General features: G+C 44.7%; 1 protein-coding gene across 1 annotated transcript in view; it reads left to right on the plus strand.

Moving 5' to 3' along the window:
* Positions 1–17,874, plus strand: part of si:dkey-103j14.5 (isoaspartyl peptidase/L-asparaginase) — a 49,673-nt gene that overhangs the window by 15,285 nt on the left and 16,514 nt on the right. The window contains exon 4 of the mRNA XM_035399559.1: positions 6,368–6,531. Within this exon, the coding sequence (XP_035255450.1) occupies positions 6,368–6,531 (164 nt within the window). The remainder of the gene's footprint in view (positions 1–6,367; positions 6,532–17,874) is intronic.

Here is a 17,874-nt window from a genome sequence, read left to right on the forward strand (position 1 = left end):
CCAGAAATGAGATGTGTAGCTGTCTGACGGCCGTAGAATTTTGTGGTGAAACCAGTTCCGTCAGCATCGCTGTGTTCCTGTCTTCTCTGTGGTCTAGCTCACCGACCTCTGCTTCTTCTAACCCTCACTGATATAGCGCAATGGACAGAACGTTTGTCACTTCCTGTTGAATCTCCCTTTAGAGCTGCTGCAGTTTCCTTTTGAATTCTGATGCTGACTGCTTAAGATCTGTCAGCATCTTTGATTTCCTCGATTTTCCTTATAGGAATGCTAAACCAAGCACCTATTCAGGCAGTTCGGTGTACCCCTTCCCTTGTTGGTCCACGAATGACCTGATTAGGCTCAGCAGATCCAGAAAACATGAAAGTTGGACGGCGCAGGGAAATGTCACTTCACTGGGGACGTTCTAATTCAGCTCTTCAGCGGTGAAGAGCGTTTGAGTGAATAAACTACAATCTCCAACGCGGTCTTCGTGACATTTTCAAATTTGAGCTCTTTTGAGCCGAACTGCTTGTCATGGATAATGCAATGAAAAGCTCAGGCGACAGCCTAGCCTCGCGAAAAGCCCCAAAGCGCGTTTTTTTTGACCCTGTCATTGGCGGGGGCCGCGTGGACTGAAGTGGCGGTCGGCTTCTCTAAAGGCGCGTCTCTTTTGATCACAGAAACGGCCGCCTCCTTTTAGCCGCGTCCGCGAGCTCTGTTCTTCCCGGGCCCCGATATCAAGGAGCCCCTCTTCAATGGAGCAATCATCTGACACAGATCGGACAAAGGCGGCTAATTGTGGCTTGGCCTGTGTGTCGCAGGACTCGTCCAAGAGCTACGTTTTTTGAAATTCGAGCTGCTCGAGCTGTGCGCGGCTGTTCAGATCCGATACTCCGCGTTCGATTGTGTGACGGGCGGAGCTGCAGGGTCGGAATTTTCCGGGGACGGGATTGATATGAAGCTGGTTTTAGATGAATTCCCCCTTCGCAGTAGGGCTTTTTTTTATTTTTATTTTTTTTTTATCCCGCACGGGCAGTGCTTAGCGTCTCTTGTCATGGGGGCCGAAGTCACGACTTCAAAGGGTCTCGAAAATCCGGGGGAGTAACCGGGACGTTTTGCGGCGCGTCTTTTCAGAGAGCTGCAGTCGTGTTCTTCGGCTGAGCGTCGAGCGCGGAGGGAATTCTTCGCCGTCGCGGGGAATGCTGCGTTGCGAAACGTCGCCGTACATTAAAGGGATTTTTTTTTGCTGAGAGGCGCGCGTTCGGCTGAGGAGGCACGTCGCTTTGCCATTCGCTCGCAGCGTCTCCCCGCCCTCGCCAGGAAGCGCAGTTTAGCTGCGCGTGTTTTCTCCTGCTGTCTGCGCCGGGCTTTGATTGTGGATGGGTTTTTTTGTGTTGCAGCAAGGCTCGTTAGCTCTCCGTTCAGCTTCAGCTGGCTCAGCAGAGCGGGGAGCTGGCCAAGCCTGATCTATAGGGGTCTGTAACTGCGCTTTGTGTGTGGGGGGGGGGGGGGGGCGCGGGGGGGGCGTGAGAAGCACAGAGAAGCACAGCCACAGCGGCATCAAAAAAAAACAAAACAAAAAAACACATCAAATGATCACATGGAAGCGGCATGGCCTCGCTGCTGATTGGCTGCCACAAGAACACTCAATCAACGGGAGTTTCTTTTTTTTTATTGTTTCCACTTGGAAGCAGTCCTCATGGAGGTTCTCTACTGCATCAGATTACAAATAAATAAATAACAAATAAATATCAAATACTGGTAATTATTGTTATTAGGCTCAGAAAAATACTTGATAAAAATCTTCATAATTTATTGCACTGCCCAAGACTGCATCAGTATGCATTTCTGTAAAATGTGAAGTTAAAGACACCATGGCTGCTTATGGAAATGAATTGTCTGGCTTTTAGTCACACACAAGCTGGCCCATGATGCATTTACAGTCTCTAAACGCAAGCCCTACTTAGAACTCATTTCTGTGTAGACTTTACATTTACGGTCCCTAACCGCATGCTGTACTGAGACCACATTTATGTGCAGGACTTTATATTTACGGTCCCTAACCGCATGCTCTACTGAGACCACATTTCTGTGCAGGACTTTGCATCTCTCACCCTTAACCACCTGTTCTGAGGTTTATTTACATTATGCATGCGTATGACGAGTTACCATCATGTCAGGTCTAAATATTTTATATGTACATTTACACTGACACATACAACATGGTCTCATCCACAGTGGTGTACACAGCCTACATCCTTTACATACAGTCTGTTTGTGCAGACGGATATTATACTTAAGCAATTCGAACTGAATACCTTGATCAAGGGTAAGATTACTAGGCTAGACAATAAACATGGTTTGGTGATCCTGGGACCAACGAATATGCTGATATGGCCACCAGAAATGTAGCTCTAGAGGCCTCATTCAGCCAGATGAAGGGCAATGTGTACTAGAACATTTGTGTGTGACATTATGCTAATTGCATAATAATTATTCATGAATATATCGCACGCGTCCAATATAATCAAGGATGTACAGAGATGTTCACCTACTGGACAAATCTTTAGCCTCTCCTTCCAAGATATTGTGTCCAGAGCATTTGTGGACACCCAGGAAATCTTCATTTTTTTCACTTAATAGCTCATGTTGTCTAATAAAGAAAGAATGTTGTGTACAATGGTATGTTGGAAATACAGTACTGTAGCTGAATGACAAAACATCATAGCAAAGCTTCACGATAAGCTTCTCGTAATCTGCATCCCTTACATTTTTTCAGACAGGTGTTATCTTCTCATAGTTGGAAACCCAGAATTGATTTTCATATATAACCATGACTATGTATAGAGCAGACACTATCATCACAGACATGACACTGGCAAGCCTGTTAAGAACATGCATTTTTGTTAGCTTAGTTGTGTGATAGTGTCACTCTGTTTCTATCTGAAAGTGGCAATAATAAACAAATTAATATTAAAATAAAACATTGCATTGGCATTTATTATTATTATTATTATTATTATTATTGTTATTTTTCCAGAAAGAATTCGATCTGAACCACACCATTCAATGACCTACTGGCCCTGGAGAGAAACAAAATAATTGAAATTTTTTTTTTAAATGTGTCCTTCAACAGCAATGCCATTCCTGGACATTAGAATCATTCTCAGAAGGCAAGCCCACCCCTTGGCTCAAATTCGCTCAGAAATGTATAATAACTACATCAGTTAAGTAGTTATCCCGCTCGCTGATATAATCCAAGCCCAAATCCAATAATCCAGATGTTTCCTCACACAGAATTGTGCCCGCAGGCTACTCTGCACACAGTGAGGTTAGTTTCCCGTGCATAAAATGGCGTTGAGTGATAATTCAGTCTTTGTGTCTCTAATGGACACAATATTTCAGTTCAACAATCTTACAAGGGGCAATTATGGAGCCGCATTAGTGTCAGTAAACACCCTGATTCATGTTGTCACTGCAGTTGAACGCTGACTACCGTTGTACTAGTTCTAAATATGCTGGGCCCCAGTTGTGATTCATCACATTGAAGCTTTGATTGGGGGATCGACTGAGCTCCTCCCAGCAGTTTTGACGGGCTTATCCTCAAACAGAAAAGCTCGGCGAACAAGTTTAGCTGGGACCAGAAGCTACAAGCTCTGCATAACCAGCCCATTTACCTGATTCAGGGGTCCCCGTATTCAGGGACATCTGTGTATGTTCTTTATTGTCACTGCCAAATTCTTGACCAATTGGTAGAATTGAAAATGAAACATTTCTTTCAGATATCCAATATTTATACTTTGCAATTATTTTGAACACACGCATGCTCGGTTTGTTGATTTTATTTCAGTGACCAGGTGTCAAGACTTTCATCAGTTTGATATCCCGCTTATCTTAACTGTCGGTCTGTCATTTAAACTATTCAAAAATATAACCTCTTTCTGAAGGAATCATTTGAAACACATGCCATTGAATATTAGTATTGCTTAATCTGACAGAAGAAGACTCCTGGGGCGTGAACATTTGACCATGTTCTTCATGGCGTACAAAGCTATTTCAAACATAATGTGACATAAAAGAGTAAATCTTTCAATCGATATTAGAAGACATTAAAATTGTCTTATTAAGAACAAATCAGGGGTTGCAACTGTGGTTGGAACAAAAACCAGCATGCACAGAGTACCCCCAGAACTGACCCCTGTTTTAACCACTAGGAGGCACTATTGAGTGATGTGAAAATCAACCCAGGTATGACAGTGCTGCTCTGCACTCAAGCACTCGAACCAGGCACACATTACTGGGGCCCAGGCGTGAATTTTTAATGCAGGAATACCATTCCCCAGCCCTGTGGATGTCATCCATTTTATAAAGGTGCTTCCTGTTCTTTGGTAATGATGTCTCGCCAGTCTTAATTGATAACACTGCGGGGGATCGAGATGGAGTGCAATACGATTGAGAAAATAGACTGCGAAGGAAGAAACTAAATCCACTCTGTAGTCGCTGGCATCACCTCCATTGTAAATAAATGCTGGCTAAATCTACTTTTAAAGAATGAATGGAGTGCAGTCTGTGTAGTCAGTCCAGTGTCCTGTCCTGTTTTTCAGGTTTAGATAGAATATAGGCATAGGTCTAAGAGGCACGAAATCAAACTGACTTTGAGAAACCGTGCAGATTACCTTGCTGTGTTATGCAGATGTTCTTTTATAAATTCAACCCTACATCCTGTGCCACCCCTGTCACATTCACTGTTGTTACGGAAGACAAGGATAATCTCTTTTCAAATACTCGCTGTGTGTGTGTGTGTGTGTATGTGTGTGTGTGTGTGTGTGTGTCTTTGTGCCATCCTAAGTGCATTCTCTCTCTAAGGAAAATTCACATGGCCCAGCATTACTATGAGAGGAGGAGAGCTGGCGACCAGCCGAAAGGAGGGCTGATAAATATTGGATGGAAAGGGGCAGAACTGCACTCGGGCGAGTTGAAGACCGACCGCTTCCCTTGTTTAGTGTCGGGGGAAGGTCTGAACCGTGTGTGAATGAGGGAATTTGCGCCGCAGATATGGATTTAACTGCAGGTGTGACCGAGGCGGTGTGGATCGAGCTTCCATTCATAACGGGCGGGTCGCGGCGGCGTGTCAGGGTCTCGCGGCGCGCTCGTCGCTGCGCTGAAAGGGGCCGTGATGCTACATAACAAAGCCCTAATCCCTCCGCCTCGGGGGTGACGTCTGGGGCTCCCTACATAATGGATGGCCCTGGGGCTTCACCGGCCTTGTCTAGCGTCGGCCTTTTGTGTAATCTCTCTCTCTCAGGAGACCAGGAGAACACACACACACACACACACACGTGCACGCACACACATGCGCGTACACACACACGCACACACACATGCACACACACACGCACACACACACATGCACTCATGCCCACCCACACACACACATACACACACGTGCACGCACACACATGCGCGTACCCACATACACACGCACACACACACACACACATGCACACACACGCACACGCACACACACATGCACGCATGCCCACCCACACACACACATACACACACGTGCACGCACACACATGCGCGTACACGCACACACACACAGACCTACACGCAAACACACACACACACACACGCAAACACGCACACACACATACATGCACGCACACGTACACACACACACCCACACCCACACACACACACACAAACACGCGCACACACGCACACACATGCACATACACACACGCACGCACGGACACACACCCACACACACGCGCACACTCTCCTCCAGGTCAATGTGAACTCTGTTTCACCTTCAGCCGGCTCCTCTCTCATTGTTGCTCTGACGTGTACGGGCTTATCTGGGCCGTCCGATTGATCATGCGATCGATGGTGCTTCAGCATGTAACCGAAAGCTCGATAAGTTGCGCTCTGTCCGTTTTCCCCCCGCTATTCAGAAACCACTGCCCGTATCTTAAACACTGCAGGTGGGAAGGCTGGCTGTTTTATGCCACTTGGGTGCAGTGCAATTTGCATAGTGTACAACAGACGGCCTGATCGCTATTCATCCCCTTTATCTGCTGAAAGAGTAATGAGCAGGTATTCATGGCTGAAAACAGTGAATTTGTTAAGAGAATTGACTGCAGATGCCTTGCCGATACTGGTGAGGGGGGCAAGTAGACAGAAGGTGAAATAAGTTGGTGAGATTTTTACTTTTCATTATAAAAAAAAAAACACAACCTGTTTTGTGCGAAAGGAAGGTGGATTGTCCCTCTACCCTTTTAAAGAAAAGAAGAAGAATCGTTTGGCTGTCTGTGGTGGAGTAACTGAGCTCCTCTGTTTCCGTGCCTTTTTCCCGCCTCCGTCTGAAACGGGGCGGAGTCAGACGGACCACGTCATGCTGACGGACAGAGGCGCCAACCTGTTCGCCGACAGCGTGGGCGTGGCCACCGTGCCCAGCGACGCCCTGGTGACGGAGCACGAGAGGGAGGAGTGGGAGCGGCACCAGCAGTACTCCCTCGGGGTGAAGAGCCTCTTCAACTCGCGCTGGTAAGATCGCCGTCGTCCAATTCGGCCGCCGTCCCGCTACGCCCCACACCGCTACGTGCTACTTGGCTGCGCGGTCCTCCGTGGGGGAGACAGGCAGCTTTAGGGGTCTGTCACAGCACCCCCCCTTATGAAACTGCAGAACACACTGCAATAATGGTACACAGTAAAATGTCCAGTGGTAACTCAACTCTAACAGGGCTAATTCAACTCTTCGGTCCCCATTGGGACCAAATGTTAGCTGTTAAGTGTTGAATTAACACTGTTAAAGTTAAATTGAAGCTGGGTATTTTACTGCGTACATGCCTGCGATTGCAGTTTTGCATTCCACACAGGGGGGGATATTGGGAGGTAAAAATGAACAGAAAGTATTACTGTATTGATAGCAAAGCCTTTATTACACTGTTTATAACACTGTTACTAACATCTTATAAAGACGGTGCTGATGTGACTACTACTAATACTACTGACTGGAAATCCTTGCTGTGAAGACTGCTTAATCTGAAGGATTTTGAAATGAGAAAACGTGTCATAGTGTATCATCTAGCAAACTGCTGCAGTTCTCGCTTACTTCTCATGATAGCATTCATATAGTAACTCAACAGCAGGTTAAAAAAAATGTATATATATGTGTGTGTGTGTGTGTGGGTTTTAAACATAACTTTTCATACATTTTTGGAATTTGCCTCAGCTGAACAGTATATTTATAAATCCTTTTTCTGAAATATAGAATGTCATTTCCCCGGTTGGAATTATTTCCCATATTTATGCTTTTGTCCTTGTGCAAATATGCATGACATGTTTCAGTAAGGTAAAAAAAAAATATTGGCGGTACAGAACTGTATATTTCTTTTGTCTAAAAATCTCTTGCGTGTGAGATATTGGGTTCAGAATGCTTATGGGATTAATTTGATAGCTGGATTGTCTCTGAAAGGGTCTAGCTGGTTCATTAATCATGCAGTAATTAACAGGCTCTCTGGGGATGCCAGTGATAGGAATGTGATCGCTGTGCTTTTCACTGTGTACTGAAAGCCCTGGGCAGAGCTGAATTAGCTTGGCTTGCCTTGTCAGGCCTGCAGTTGCAATGAACCGCAGCGTTGTGTTGCCCTTATTGTATTTTACTGCATTTTACGGTATTTTACTGTATTTTACTGTATTTTACTGTACAAATAACCCTCTTCCTGTGGCATGCTGGCCCAGCTCAGCATAATGACATTTGATTTGTTAGCTTAGCAGTCCTGTTGTCCTTTATTCATTACTGTCATCAGGGTAACAATGCATTTCAATTGGCCACATGGCCACTTTCTCTCTCTGGGTTTTTCTCTTTTATTCAGACTTCAGACTTTTTTCCAGTTCATTTTAATTGATTTTGCCTCAGTGTAGGGCGTAGGGTGTAGGGCATAGGGTGTAGGGTGTAGGGCGTAGGGCGTAGGGCGTAGGGTGATTGATTCTATCGGGTTGATTCTCCTCGTCGATCTTCACTTTGGCTGCACGGGGTACTGTAAAACTGTTTAGATCAGAACAGACAGCTCTCCGGAAAAGGGCATCCCTCGCACGGCAGGGAAGAGCTGCTTTAAGCCGGGGGAAAAAAAGGTGTCGAGGGTTCCTGGTCGCTAAATTAGAAGTAAACGCTGATCTGACAGCACATTAGGAACAGAGGTTAACGGTAACAGCCAGGAGATATACAGCTCCAGCAGGCCCATTATTCCTTAGCGCCATGAATATAGCACTGTGGCTGGATAATTTCACACCTGCAACTGGAAAAATCCGTTCCTTCACAGAACATTGAGAATTAGAATTAGCCCACCGAAGTGTCCTTTTTAAATAACTAGCACGTTAAGCTTTTTCAGCATTTTCTTAGGCAGGGAATAATCTGCAGACGTAGCCGTGGGAAGGCCATCACAGGAGCCATTCCCAAACTGTCGCACCGTGTCGGTGAAAGGCGCAGCCGATGGTAGAGTGTGACTCAGGCTGCCGCGACATCAGCGTCACCCCCTCTGTGCCTGCAGCAGCTGTGTTGTGTGTACGAGCCTCCGGTTCGGTAGCTACTGCGGCTCGGCTGGTAGGAGCTAAAAAGGGAGCGAGCTTACAGTTTCCAATGGGCATTCTGCACGGGTAAACACAATGAGGACGCGGTATTCAAACACGGTTGGGAGTTTCAAGGTGCTAACAATGGAAACTATTTATAAAACGGTTCAGCATCTGCCCGTATAAATCCTTTCTGGCAGTAGTCTCAATAACGGGCTATACTACTGTATATAATAATTAAGGGTTGCCAGATGTCTGGTTTTCGACCACAATGTCCCATTTTCAAAATATTTGTGCATGTCCGGTCTGTGGTCCCAGCCGGACAATTTAATGTCCACATAGAGTAATAGACGGTAGAAATTTTTAGAAATTTAGTTATAGTTTTGAATGCTCACCGGTCCAACTTTGGTTCTGGTTAACCCCCCTGGTCTGATTTCGAGGGAGGGGGTATGTTATTGTCTGTCAAGATGCACTATTCCCTTTTACCCTTGTTGTCGATATAACATGTCTCCCTTCGGCATAAAGACGCTGTGGGCTTCTGTTGGGGATAGTCTCTGGGGACACCTGGAGTGTCCAGGATTGATGCTGAAGGACTCCCTCTGCGTCGGTATAGGGATGCCGAGGGCTTCTCAGCTGGGACTGGGACCAGGTTGGGAATAGAGATGTTCCCTTGTTCTTTTTCATGGCTCAGGAAGTAGGAAGTCTGCTGAATTTTAAAATGTAGTGGCTGAACTGTGTCATTTTTGTGACACACCATATTTGTTAACAAAATTTTAATCATTTAAAAAAAAGATTTCCTTTTTTCAGTTTGTTTTTTTCTGTGTGCACTCAGTGAAGGAGTGATTAAAAGCGTTTGTGTGAGTGTTCTTATAGTGGTACGAAAGCTTCTTTTTTTAAGGCTTCTTAGACTCGTTTTATTTTTCCCAGTGCGTCCATCAAACTTAACTGCAATTCACTGCTGTCCGTCCTAACGAGAGTTAACCTTCAAACATGTCTGCTTGAATTAGGTCCAACTAAGAAACTGGATTCCATTTATTTCACTCTCACCACGGCACCAAACGGAGCAACAGCCCGCCCCAAATTGCGTCTAAGGAACTCTGCCAGAGACGGCCGCGGCGGGGGGGCGGGCGGGGGGGCGCATCGCGGGGAGGGCGGACATGACGCCCCGGCGGGGTGCGAGGGGAAGCGGTCCGTGCTAGCGTAGCGAGACCGTGGCGTCGGCCCTTTTGATGAACGATCTGACAGACGCGGCGCCGCGTTTCTGTGAGCCCCCGCCCCCCACCCCCCACCCCCCCCCCGTTTCGCGGCAGTCCCGCTGCGCCGCCGGATCCCCCGCCGAGGGCGTCCGTGGAACGCCGGGAACGCCAGGAACGCCGGGATCGCGGCGAGAAAGCGCTCCGTCAGCTTCGGGAGGCGCTAAGCTCTCAGCGTAAACAAGAGCCGAGGAGCGGGGAGCGGGGAGCGGGGAGCGGGGAGACGACGGAGAGAAAAGCGCTGCGTCTCGTTTCCAAACTGAAATGATGCGCAGGAACATGAAGCAGCTCGTGCCCTCAGAGTCAGCGGGAGGGAGGGGGAGGGGAGAGCGGGGAAACTGCAAGAAGAGCAGAGTCGCCTCGCTTCTGCTAAAAAAGATAAAAGAGTGATGGTGCGCTTCACTTAGCCGTGGCCCTGCGCCCAACAGACTTCTCTCTCTTTCATCTCCTCCTGCGTTAACTGAACCATGATAAAGTATGGAATCTTTATTTATTTATTTTTTTATTTTATTTTTTTATTTTTTTATTTTTTTGGGGGGGGGAGGATAGCTAGCCTGCCAGTTATTCAGTTGTTTTCGAAACAGAGGCTGAGCGATAAACATCGTCAAGCTATAACTGGCCTACCTACTCCCTGCAGTTCTTCATGGACAGCAATGACTACGCTTGAGTTGCTCAATCCTGCAGTGTGTGTTAGAACAAACCAGTCTCCCCATAGTTTTAATTTTAACAGGATCCCAGTCCTAATCCCAGCTGTGTGATGCACAAAGGACTGGGTTTTGGCTTTGTACTGAAACTTAGGAAATGCGCGGCTTTCTGTGCTTGATTGATTTAATATAATATACATTTAATATAAATGTGCTGTGTGTAAGTGACTCATGGCAGAGACACATTATCTCAAACACATTATCTCTCTCAGTCTCTGACCCTTTGTTATTAGGAACCTCTGAACAGAATAATGTTTTATAATTGGATGCTTGTTGCATTCCCACCAGAGAGAGAGAGAGAGAGAGAGAGAGAGAGAGAGAGAGACCTTTGGTTATCCTTTATTTAACAGTAAAAAAGGAGACATACAAATCTAGTCATACACAATAATCAAAGATGGAAAGTAAACCAACACAATAGAAAAAACGGGGAAAAAATCAAAAATTAAAAATAAAAAGATATGCTGGCTCAAAAATTATTATTATTTTTTTGCTATGCAGCATAATGAGCTAATCTGCTGCTATTGTGCCCAGAGCAGGATGTCACTGCATTGTTTTCCTGCTGCTGTATCTTTCTTGCTGAGAGAGGGAGAATGGGTGAGAGACGCTTTCGGGGGCAATTCATTTTCGCAGAGCTGCCCAGGAGAGTACAGGCGCAAGCTCGCATGGCGGGGTCCGCGTTCATTCACACATTCACGCTTACGATAGGCCGTCGCTCCTGCCCAGCTGGCTCCTCCCCCCCAGCCCCGTCACCCGCAGAGTCAGCCGTGGAACGTGGAGCCAGGGTCCCCTCTGGGGCCCCCTGTCTGGGGCCCCAGTCCTCCCTTTGTTCTCTCCTTCTTTTGAATTTAAACCAGTTCAGACAAGAAAGTTTTGATTTCCAAAAGAAATTTAAAGGAATTGTCCATCTGAGGGTTTCAGGCTCTGCGTTGTTTTTATGTCTGTGGAAATCAGCTGCAATAAAAATGCAATGATGTGTGTGCCCCTTGTGCAGCTTCACAGTTCTGCCTGTCCTGACTGTGGATCAATGTGCATTTATTACCCCTCCCTCCTCAAACTGTTTTTTATTTTTGGATTAAAATAATGGATTACATTTTTTGAAAAATGTCTTATTGAAAGTCTCAGAAAAGTTTGAAGCTTTAGTAAATGTTGTAAAAATAATGGCTACTTGTCATGGTTGTTGAGCTTCAAGTTATGAAACCTAGAACCTAGAACGGAAAAGAATAGATTGCTTGTTCAGTGCATATATCTCAGATACATGGAAATAATTCATACTGCCTCTGTGTACCTTCTTAAAGTTTGCAAGAAACTGTGGTACACTAAATGTCAGTCATTTTGCTAACACAAACCTTTAGAGCCATATCACACTATTATTTCTTTACAATTCTGTTTATGTACAGCAGCTATCTGAACAGATGATGTTCTGGTGTTTTCATATAAAAATAAGCCTTTTATTTTACCAAGGACTGTGGAGAATTCTATTAAAATTACCATGTAGCTATTACATCTATTGTCAGTATGCTCCAACTGAACAGAATGTACTGGTATCATCATTACACCAAGCTGCATGTAACATGATTATATTTATTGACATTTGTGTGTGTGTGCGTGCGCGCGTGTGTGTGTGTGTGGGTGTGTGTGTCAGTGTGTGTCAGTGTGTGTGTGTGTGCATTAATGTGTATGCATCCATACGTGTGTGTGTGTATGTGTGCGCTTATGTGTGTGTGTGCGCGCGTGCGCGTGTGTGTGTGTGTGCTTGTGTGTGTGCGTGCGTTAATGTGTATGCCTCCATATGTGTGTATGTGTGTGTGTACTTATGTGTATGTGCATGTGCGTGTGAGTGCATGTGTGTCTGTGTGGAGGGGTTGGGGGGGTTTAGCCTGTGCAGGTCAGAGTAAACCTGGTCAAACCAAGGCTTCCCTCCCCAGGGTCCGCTGTGCTGTCGTGATACCCTGGCGTTTGTCGGGTTTTCTGCGGCTGCAGCTGTTACTGACCGTAACGCTAGCCATAATTAGCGGTGTCACCATACCCCATTAGTCGAACGCTGTCAAAGATGTGTTTGCATTGCGCCTCCTCACCTGCACGCTAAAAGCTCGCTATTGCTTTTGATTGGCTCTCCCTGGCGACTCCCGGCACCTGCGACGTTGTACATACATCTTATCACGGCTGCTTGTTAATTGCTGTTGTCCTCAGAGACTGCACTGTTTACATTGTGAGCGCATCTAAGCTTTACTGACAAACTACAAGGATGCATTTTTTCATTGGTTTCATTTGAATAATAATAATAATAATACATTTATTTTATATAGCGCTTTTCATGAACTCAAAGACGCTTTACAATAAGTGGTACATACATACATACATACATACATACAATGAAACCTGTTTGGAATCAGCTATGTAAAATAAATGTATATAAAATGTGTTATGGCAGCAGTGGCCATTTTATTTAATCAATCACCAAAGGTAGACATAGTCACTCACTTTCAAAATGTCTTACAGTTCACAATAAGAGGAGAATTTCCATACTTTCTTCATCTCAAACTTCCATGACAGACTGAAAAAGTTTGCGAGGGAGCAATAAATCACATTTCTTGGAAATCCTAAAGGCCACGCGCTCCGTTAGATCATTTTAGAAATATTTAAGGATTTACCGCCGAAGACGTCAATTAAAAAAATAAAAGTTTCTGAAATACAGCTCATCGTCGAACACCTTTTTGAATTTTGTTTTCACCCGAGTTGATGAGCCAAATCAAACCCCTCTGTAGTGATTTAATAGAGCAATCAACTGCCTGTCAAACGTGATTGATGTATCCCCTTGAAAACCTGACAGGAGATTGTACCCCAACTGGTGCAGACTAGCATTCCCGTTGAGGGGTTCGTCACCAGCCTGGTTCACCGAAAGATTAATTTGCACGTTATTTTTATTTTTTCTGTGCCCTTGAACTGTGGCCTTTTCCTGTGGCACTGTAAATGCATTGCTCACGGTTTTGTTTTATTGCGCCGCAGTTTAAATTACTTTTTTTTAAATCGCGGAGCATATTTGTTGATGTCTAATAATTTAGCCTGCCCGGGAGTGTAACCGTAGTAACATTCTACAGTGCAGAGGTAAAATTAGCTCATATGGACAAAGTGTAATTCAAGCTAATCGGTTTGATTCTGAGGCATAATGGCTAAATAATATGTGAAAATATTTATATTGCCAACATGGCTAAATATAATACAGTCCTATAGATCTGAGCTTCCAAAGATTTCAGGTTATTTTGTTTGATGCTATACTTTGGTCTCAAAAGTGTCAAACACAGACTTAAACCTGATTTTGTGTGTGTGTGTGTGTGTGTGTGTGTGTGTGTGTTTGTTTCTGTAACTGTGTCTGCCTGACATTCTCAAACAGGTTTGAAAGATTGGATGTGCTAGTAAGGTCATTGTGAGGACCAGTCAAGACACTCATCCCTGCATCATGCAGTGGTTTTTCTTTATTCACCTTAATGATTATAAACACGCTCGACCTCACCTTTAACAGCACCAACACATACTGTACGCTTTGAGAATCTGTGCACTGACCAGAATGAACTAAAAAAAGGTTTGGCACCGTTGACCCCGTATGCATACCTCAGGGGCTGGAGTTCCGGCTTATCTTTCTGGAGTATGTCTTAGAAGTAGCAACAGGTCACAGCATTCACATAAAGGGGAGCCACAATACTGCCCTTCTTTGGCACACGGAATGGCTGGCCGCAGTGTCTAAAGTGTGGAGGTATACGGTTGAACATGCTGTAAGAGATACCGGGGGGAGAATAAAAATGCAATCATAGGCGTTCATTGTGAATGTCTGTTAAGATCTGTTGCTCTGTGATTGAGCGATTTTGCCAGAAATTCCAGGTGCATGTAGGGATTGATAGTACCCATGTTCTCTGTGTCTCGATGAAAGTGTATGTTATGCTACTGTAAGTCACTCATGCTACCAGTGTATGTATTACAATATGACTGAAGAAAGACTCGTGACAATAAAACTGCAGGAAAGAATTCTGTTTATACAGTGAAACATCAAACTGAATGCCTGAGATAGTGAGATCCATTGGGAGGAGAATGGGATTTAACAGCAATGCCATATGTAGCTTTTATAAGTCTGCTGCAGCTCAAGACCAAACTCCCCAGCTGTGCCAACCTGAAGTTTATAGAATTCACATGACGTGAAGCAACTTTCAAAGCATTTGCTTCAGATCTGTTATTCAGCCGATTGAACAGAAAAGAGGGTAAATAAAAAGTAAACAGATGTGATTTATTATTTATTTATTTTTTTACATTTTGAGATATTGATATTTCTATTAGTAGATGCACAGGTATGCGTGTTTCCAAGACCATCTGTAACAAAACAAGCCTGTTGGTGAAGACAGTCGTGTTCAGACAAAATTCTGAAACAGAAAAGGAGAGATATTGTGGGTTTTAATTAAGGTATGCTCATCACAGGCTGCATTTGCTTTAACGGAGGCACCAAACCTATAATTTGATTCTTCACTGGAGCACTGTCATGTTCTTTTGTTCTTGTTTTTTTCTCTTGTATATTATTTATTAATTGAGTTATTTATTTATTCAAAGAGACAAAAAAAGATGAATTAGAAGCCAAAGGTAAGAAGAGACAGAAACTATTCGGGTAAGGCATCACGCTGAGGTGCGTGGACGGGCCCCGCTCTCCAGCGACCCCTGCTGCTCGGCATGTGAAAGCCGCATGTGAAAGGTCTTCCTCCGACTCCACTCTGTGCAAGCTCAGCTGCAGTCTGTGCCGTGCAGCTGGCAACAGAGTTTCAGAGCAAAACTACAGATGTGTACACACCCCCAAATCTGCAGGGAGCCTTGCACACCAATGAGGCTGTGGTCACAGATCATTGTCTGTGCCAAATTGGGGTGGGAATCGGACAAGCTCGGGCCCCTGTTGGGCACCAAATGTTTTTTGTTTTTTTTAATAGAGCATTCTGTCATTCTTGCTATCGATGTGCACTGTGCACCCGTCAGAACTCTGAACAATTGATCTTCCATTTCTAGCGCAGTGAAACTGTCTTGGCTGTCAATTTGTTCATTCCCGAACAAATAAATTGTGAGTTTTAATTGTCTGCACTCATACAAGAGACCTGTAACCCTGAGACATTTGGAAGTGAACTATAATTATTTCAGTTTTTTTGGCAGGGCTAGGAGTATAGTTTTTTGAAAGTGAACTTGTTTTTTATTGTTAGTGAAAGTGTAGTTTGGCTGGAATGGGGAAAAGGTTGCTTGTTTGCTGGTTAGCTGAGTGTTTGGATGCTGAAGGAAAATGTGTTTGAGTGTGCACCCTGAAATTTGTGCTGTAATGTGTATCTTCTCCCTTACGACTCAGTCGAGGCTGAAGCATGTCACTGATCCTGAGGGATGGCGCTAGCTTTTAGCGCTAACAGTTTCCACACAGCCTGGTCTGGCTGCTGACCTTTCAGAGACAGCTCTGGATATACATGGGTGGACAAACATATACACACACACAGACACACGCACACACGTACACACACACACACACACACATGCTCACACGCACGCAAACACACACACACATACACAAACGCTCACTCACTAACACACTCACTAACACACTCACTCACACACACACGCACACACACAAACACACACCTCTCCATTTTTCTACACACAGATGATGATTGGGCATTTGCGGAACAGTTTCAGGGTAGGGCTTTTTCAGGAAGTGTCCCCATTAGCCAATGCCCTCCCTGACACCGCTCCCAGTTTTCTTGTCAGCGCCCAAATTGCTTGCGCCCATTTGTATGAAAAACTGAGAGAGAGGCCGGGGAAGCGTATCAAGAAAACTGAGAATAGACGGCAGCAGCGGGAGCTGAGGATTTCTGACCCCTGGCGCGCTGTGGTAATTTAGAGCTTCTGTTGAAGGGGCAAGCAGCTTTTATTTTGAACAAAGCTGTCATCGCTTCCGAACTCACCAGGAGTCTGTAGCGTGCGGCCTGTATAGGAGCATCTGCGGTAAAGGGAGATTACGCTCGCCTTTCAGTTCTTAAACACTATCGAATGCAACGCGTCAGCAGAAAACGATGCACAAACATGACACAAGCACGTGCTAGTCACATGTATATGATTGCCTCAGGAATCCATGTATAACAGTTATACCTGTAAATTACATTACATTACATTACAGGCATTTGGCAGACGCTCTTATCCAGAGCGACATACAACAAAGTGTATAACCATAACCAGGAACAAGCGTGTTGAAAACCCTAGAGGGAAGTACAGTTCCAAGTGCAGGGAGAGACCGATCCATGGGGAATATCAGGTAGTATGCATGTTACTGCATTGAAGAGTATCCACCTTTACGAATTACACTGTACGTCCTATTTTAACATTAGATGAATGATAATTCGCTGAATTACACGTAAGCAATAATTTTGAGAGCTGAATGCTATATATATACAATCTATGAGGTGCACTTATCTTACCTTGATCTCTATGTCTGGAACAACACAGCCTTCCTCGTAACTTTAGTCTAGCTATTTAAAAAATGACTTTACAAAAAATGTAAGCACTTTTGAAGGGGGAATAAATGAGGTATGTTATATCATTAGTGTCGTTATATCTACAGTTTGAGATGTTTTTAAAAATTTATTTATTTAGTGGATGTTCTATTTTAATATGATGTACAGTTTGCAGGGCCTGTGTTTGAAATATTATATTATCCTACGTGGACACAAGGTAATTCAAATGAGCAATCGGTGTGTTTCCTCTTTCTGTGGCTCAGGGAAATGTTGGAGCACATTAGCTGGAATGTGTGCGAGGCTGGCAGGGGTAGGCACTAGGTGAGATCGTCACCTCTTCGGTTTTCTCGGAGTCAACACTCGGAAACTTTCCTCACCTTCTCCTTGTGCGTCAATTTTAGCAAGAGGTGGGACCGAGTCATAATTTTGAAAGTCATGAGCTATTCTCAAATCTCACGTCAAGTCCCAAGTAAACAATCCCAAAATCCCAAGTTCATAATTTGAAAGTCATCAAGTCTCAATAAGTTCATTTTCTTTCCAAAACTACTTCATATTTGCTTTAGAGTTGTGTGTGGAGCTCTTGATTGAATGTATTGTGTGGTATGTTTTCATGTAGTTCACCTAATCTACACCAGGGCTGCAGACCTGCAAGTCCTGAGGGCCACAGGCTTAGTTTAGTTTTACAGAAATTTAGCAGACCCTCTTATCCAGAGCGACTTACATTGTATCCAGTTATACAGCTGGATATATACTGGAGTAAGTTAAGTACTTTGCTCAAGGGTACAGCGGCAGTGTCCTACCGGGGAATCGAACCTGCGACCTTTAGGTTACGAGACCAACTCC

Source organism: Anguilla anguilla, chromosome 18 (genome assembly GCF_013347855.1).
Source record: "Anguilla anguilla isolate fAngAng1 chromosome 18, fAngAng1.pri, whole genome shotgun sequence".
NCBI lineage: Eukaryota > Metazoa > Chordata > Actinopteri > Anguilliformes > Anguillidae > Anguilla > Anguilla anguilla.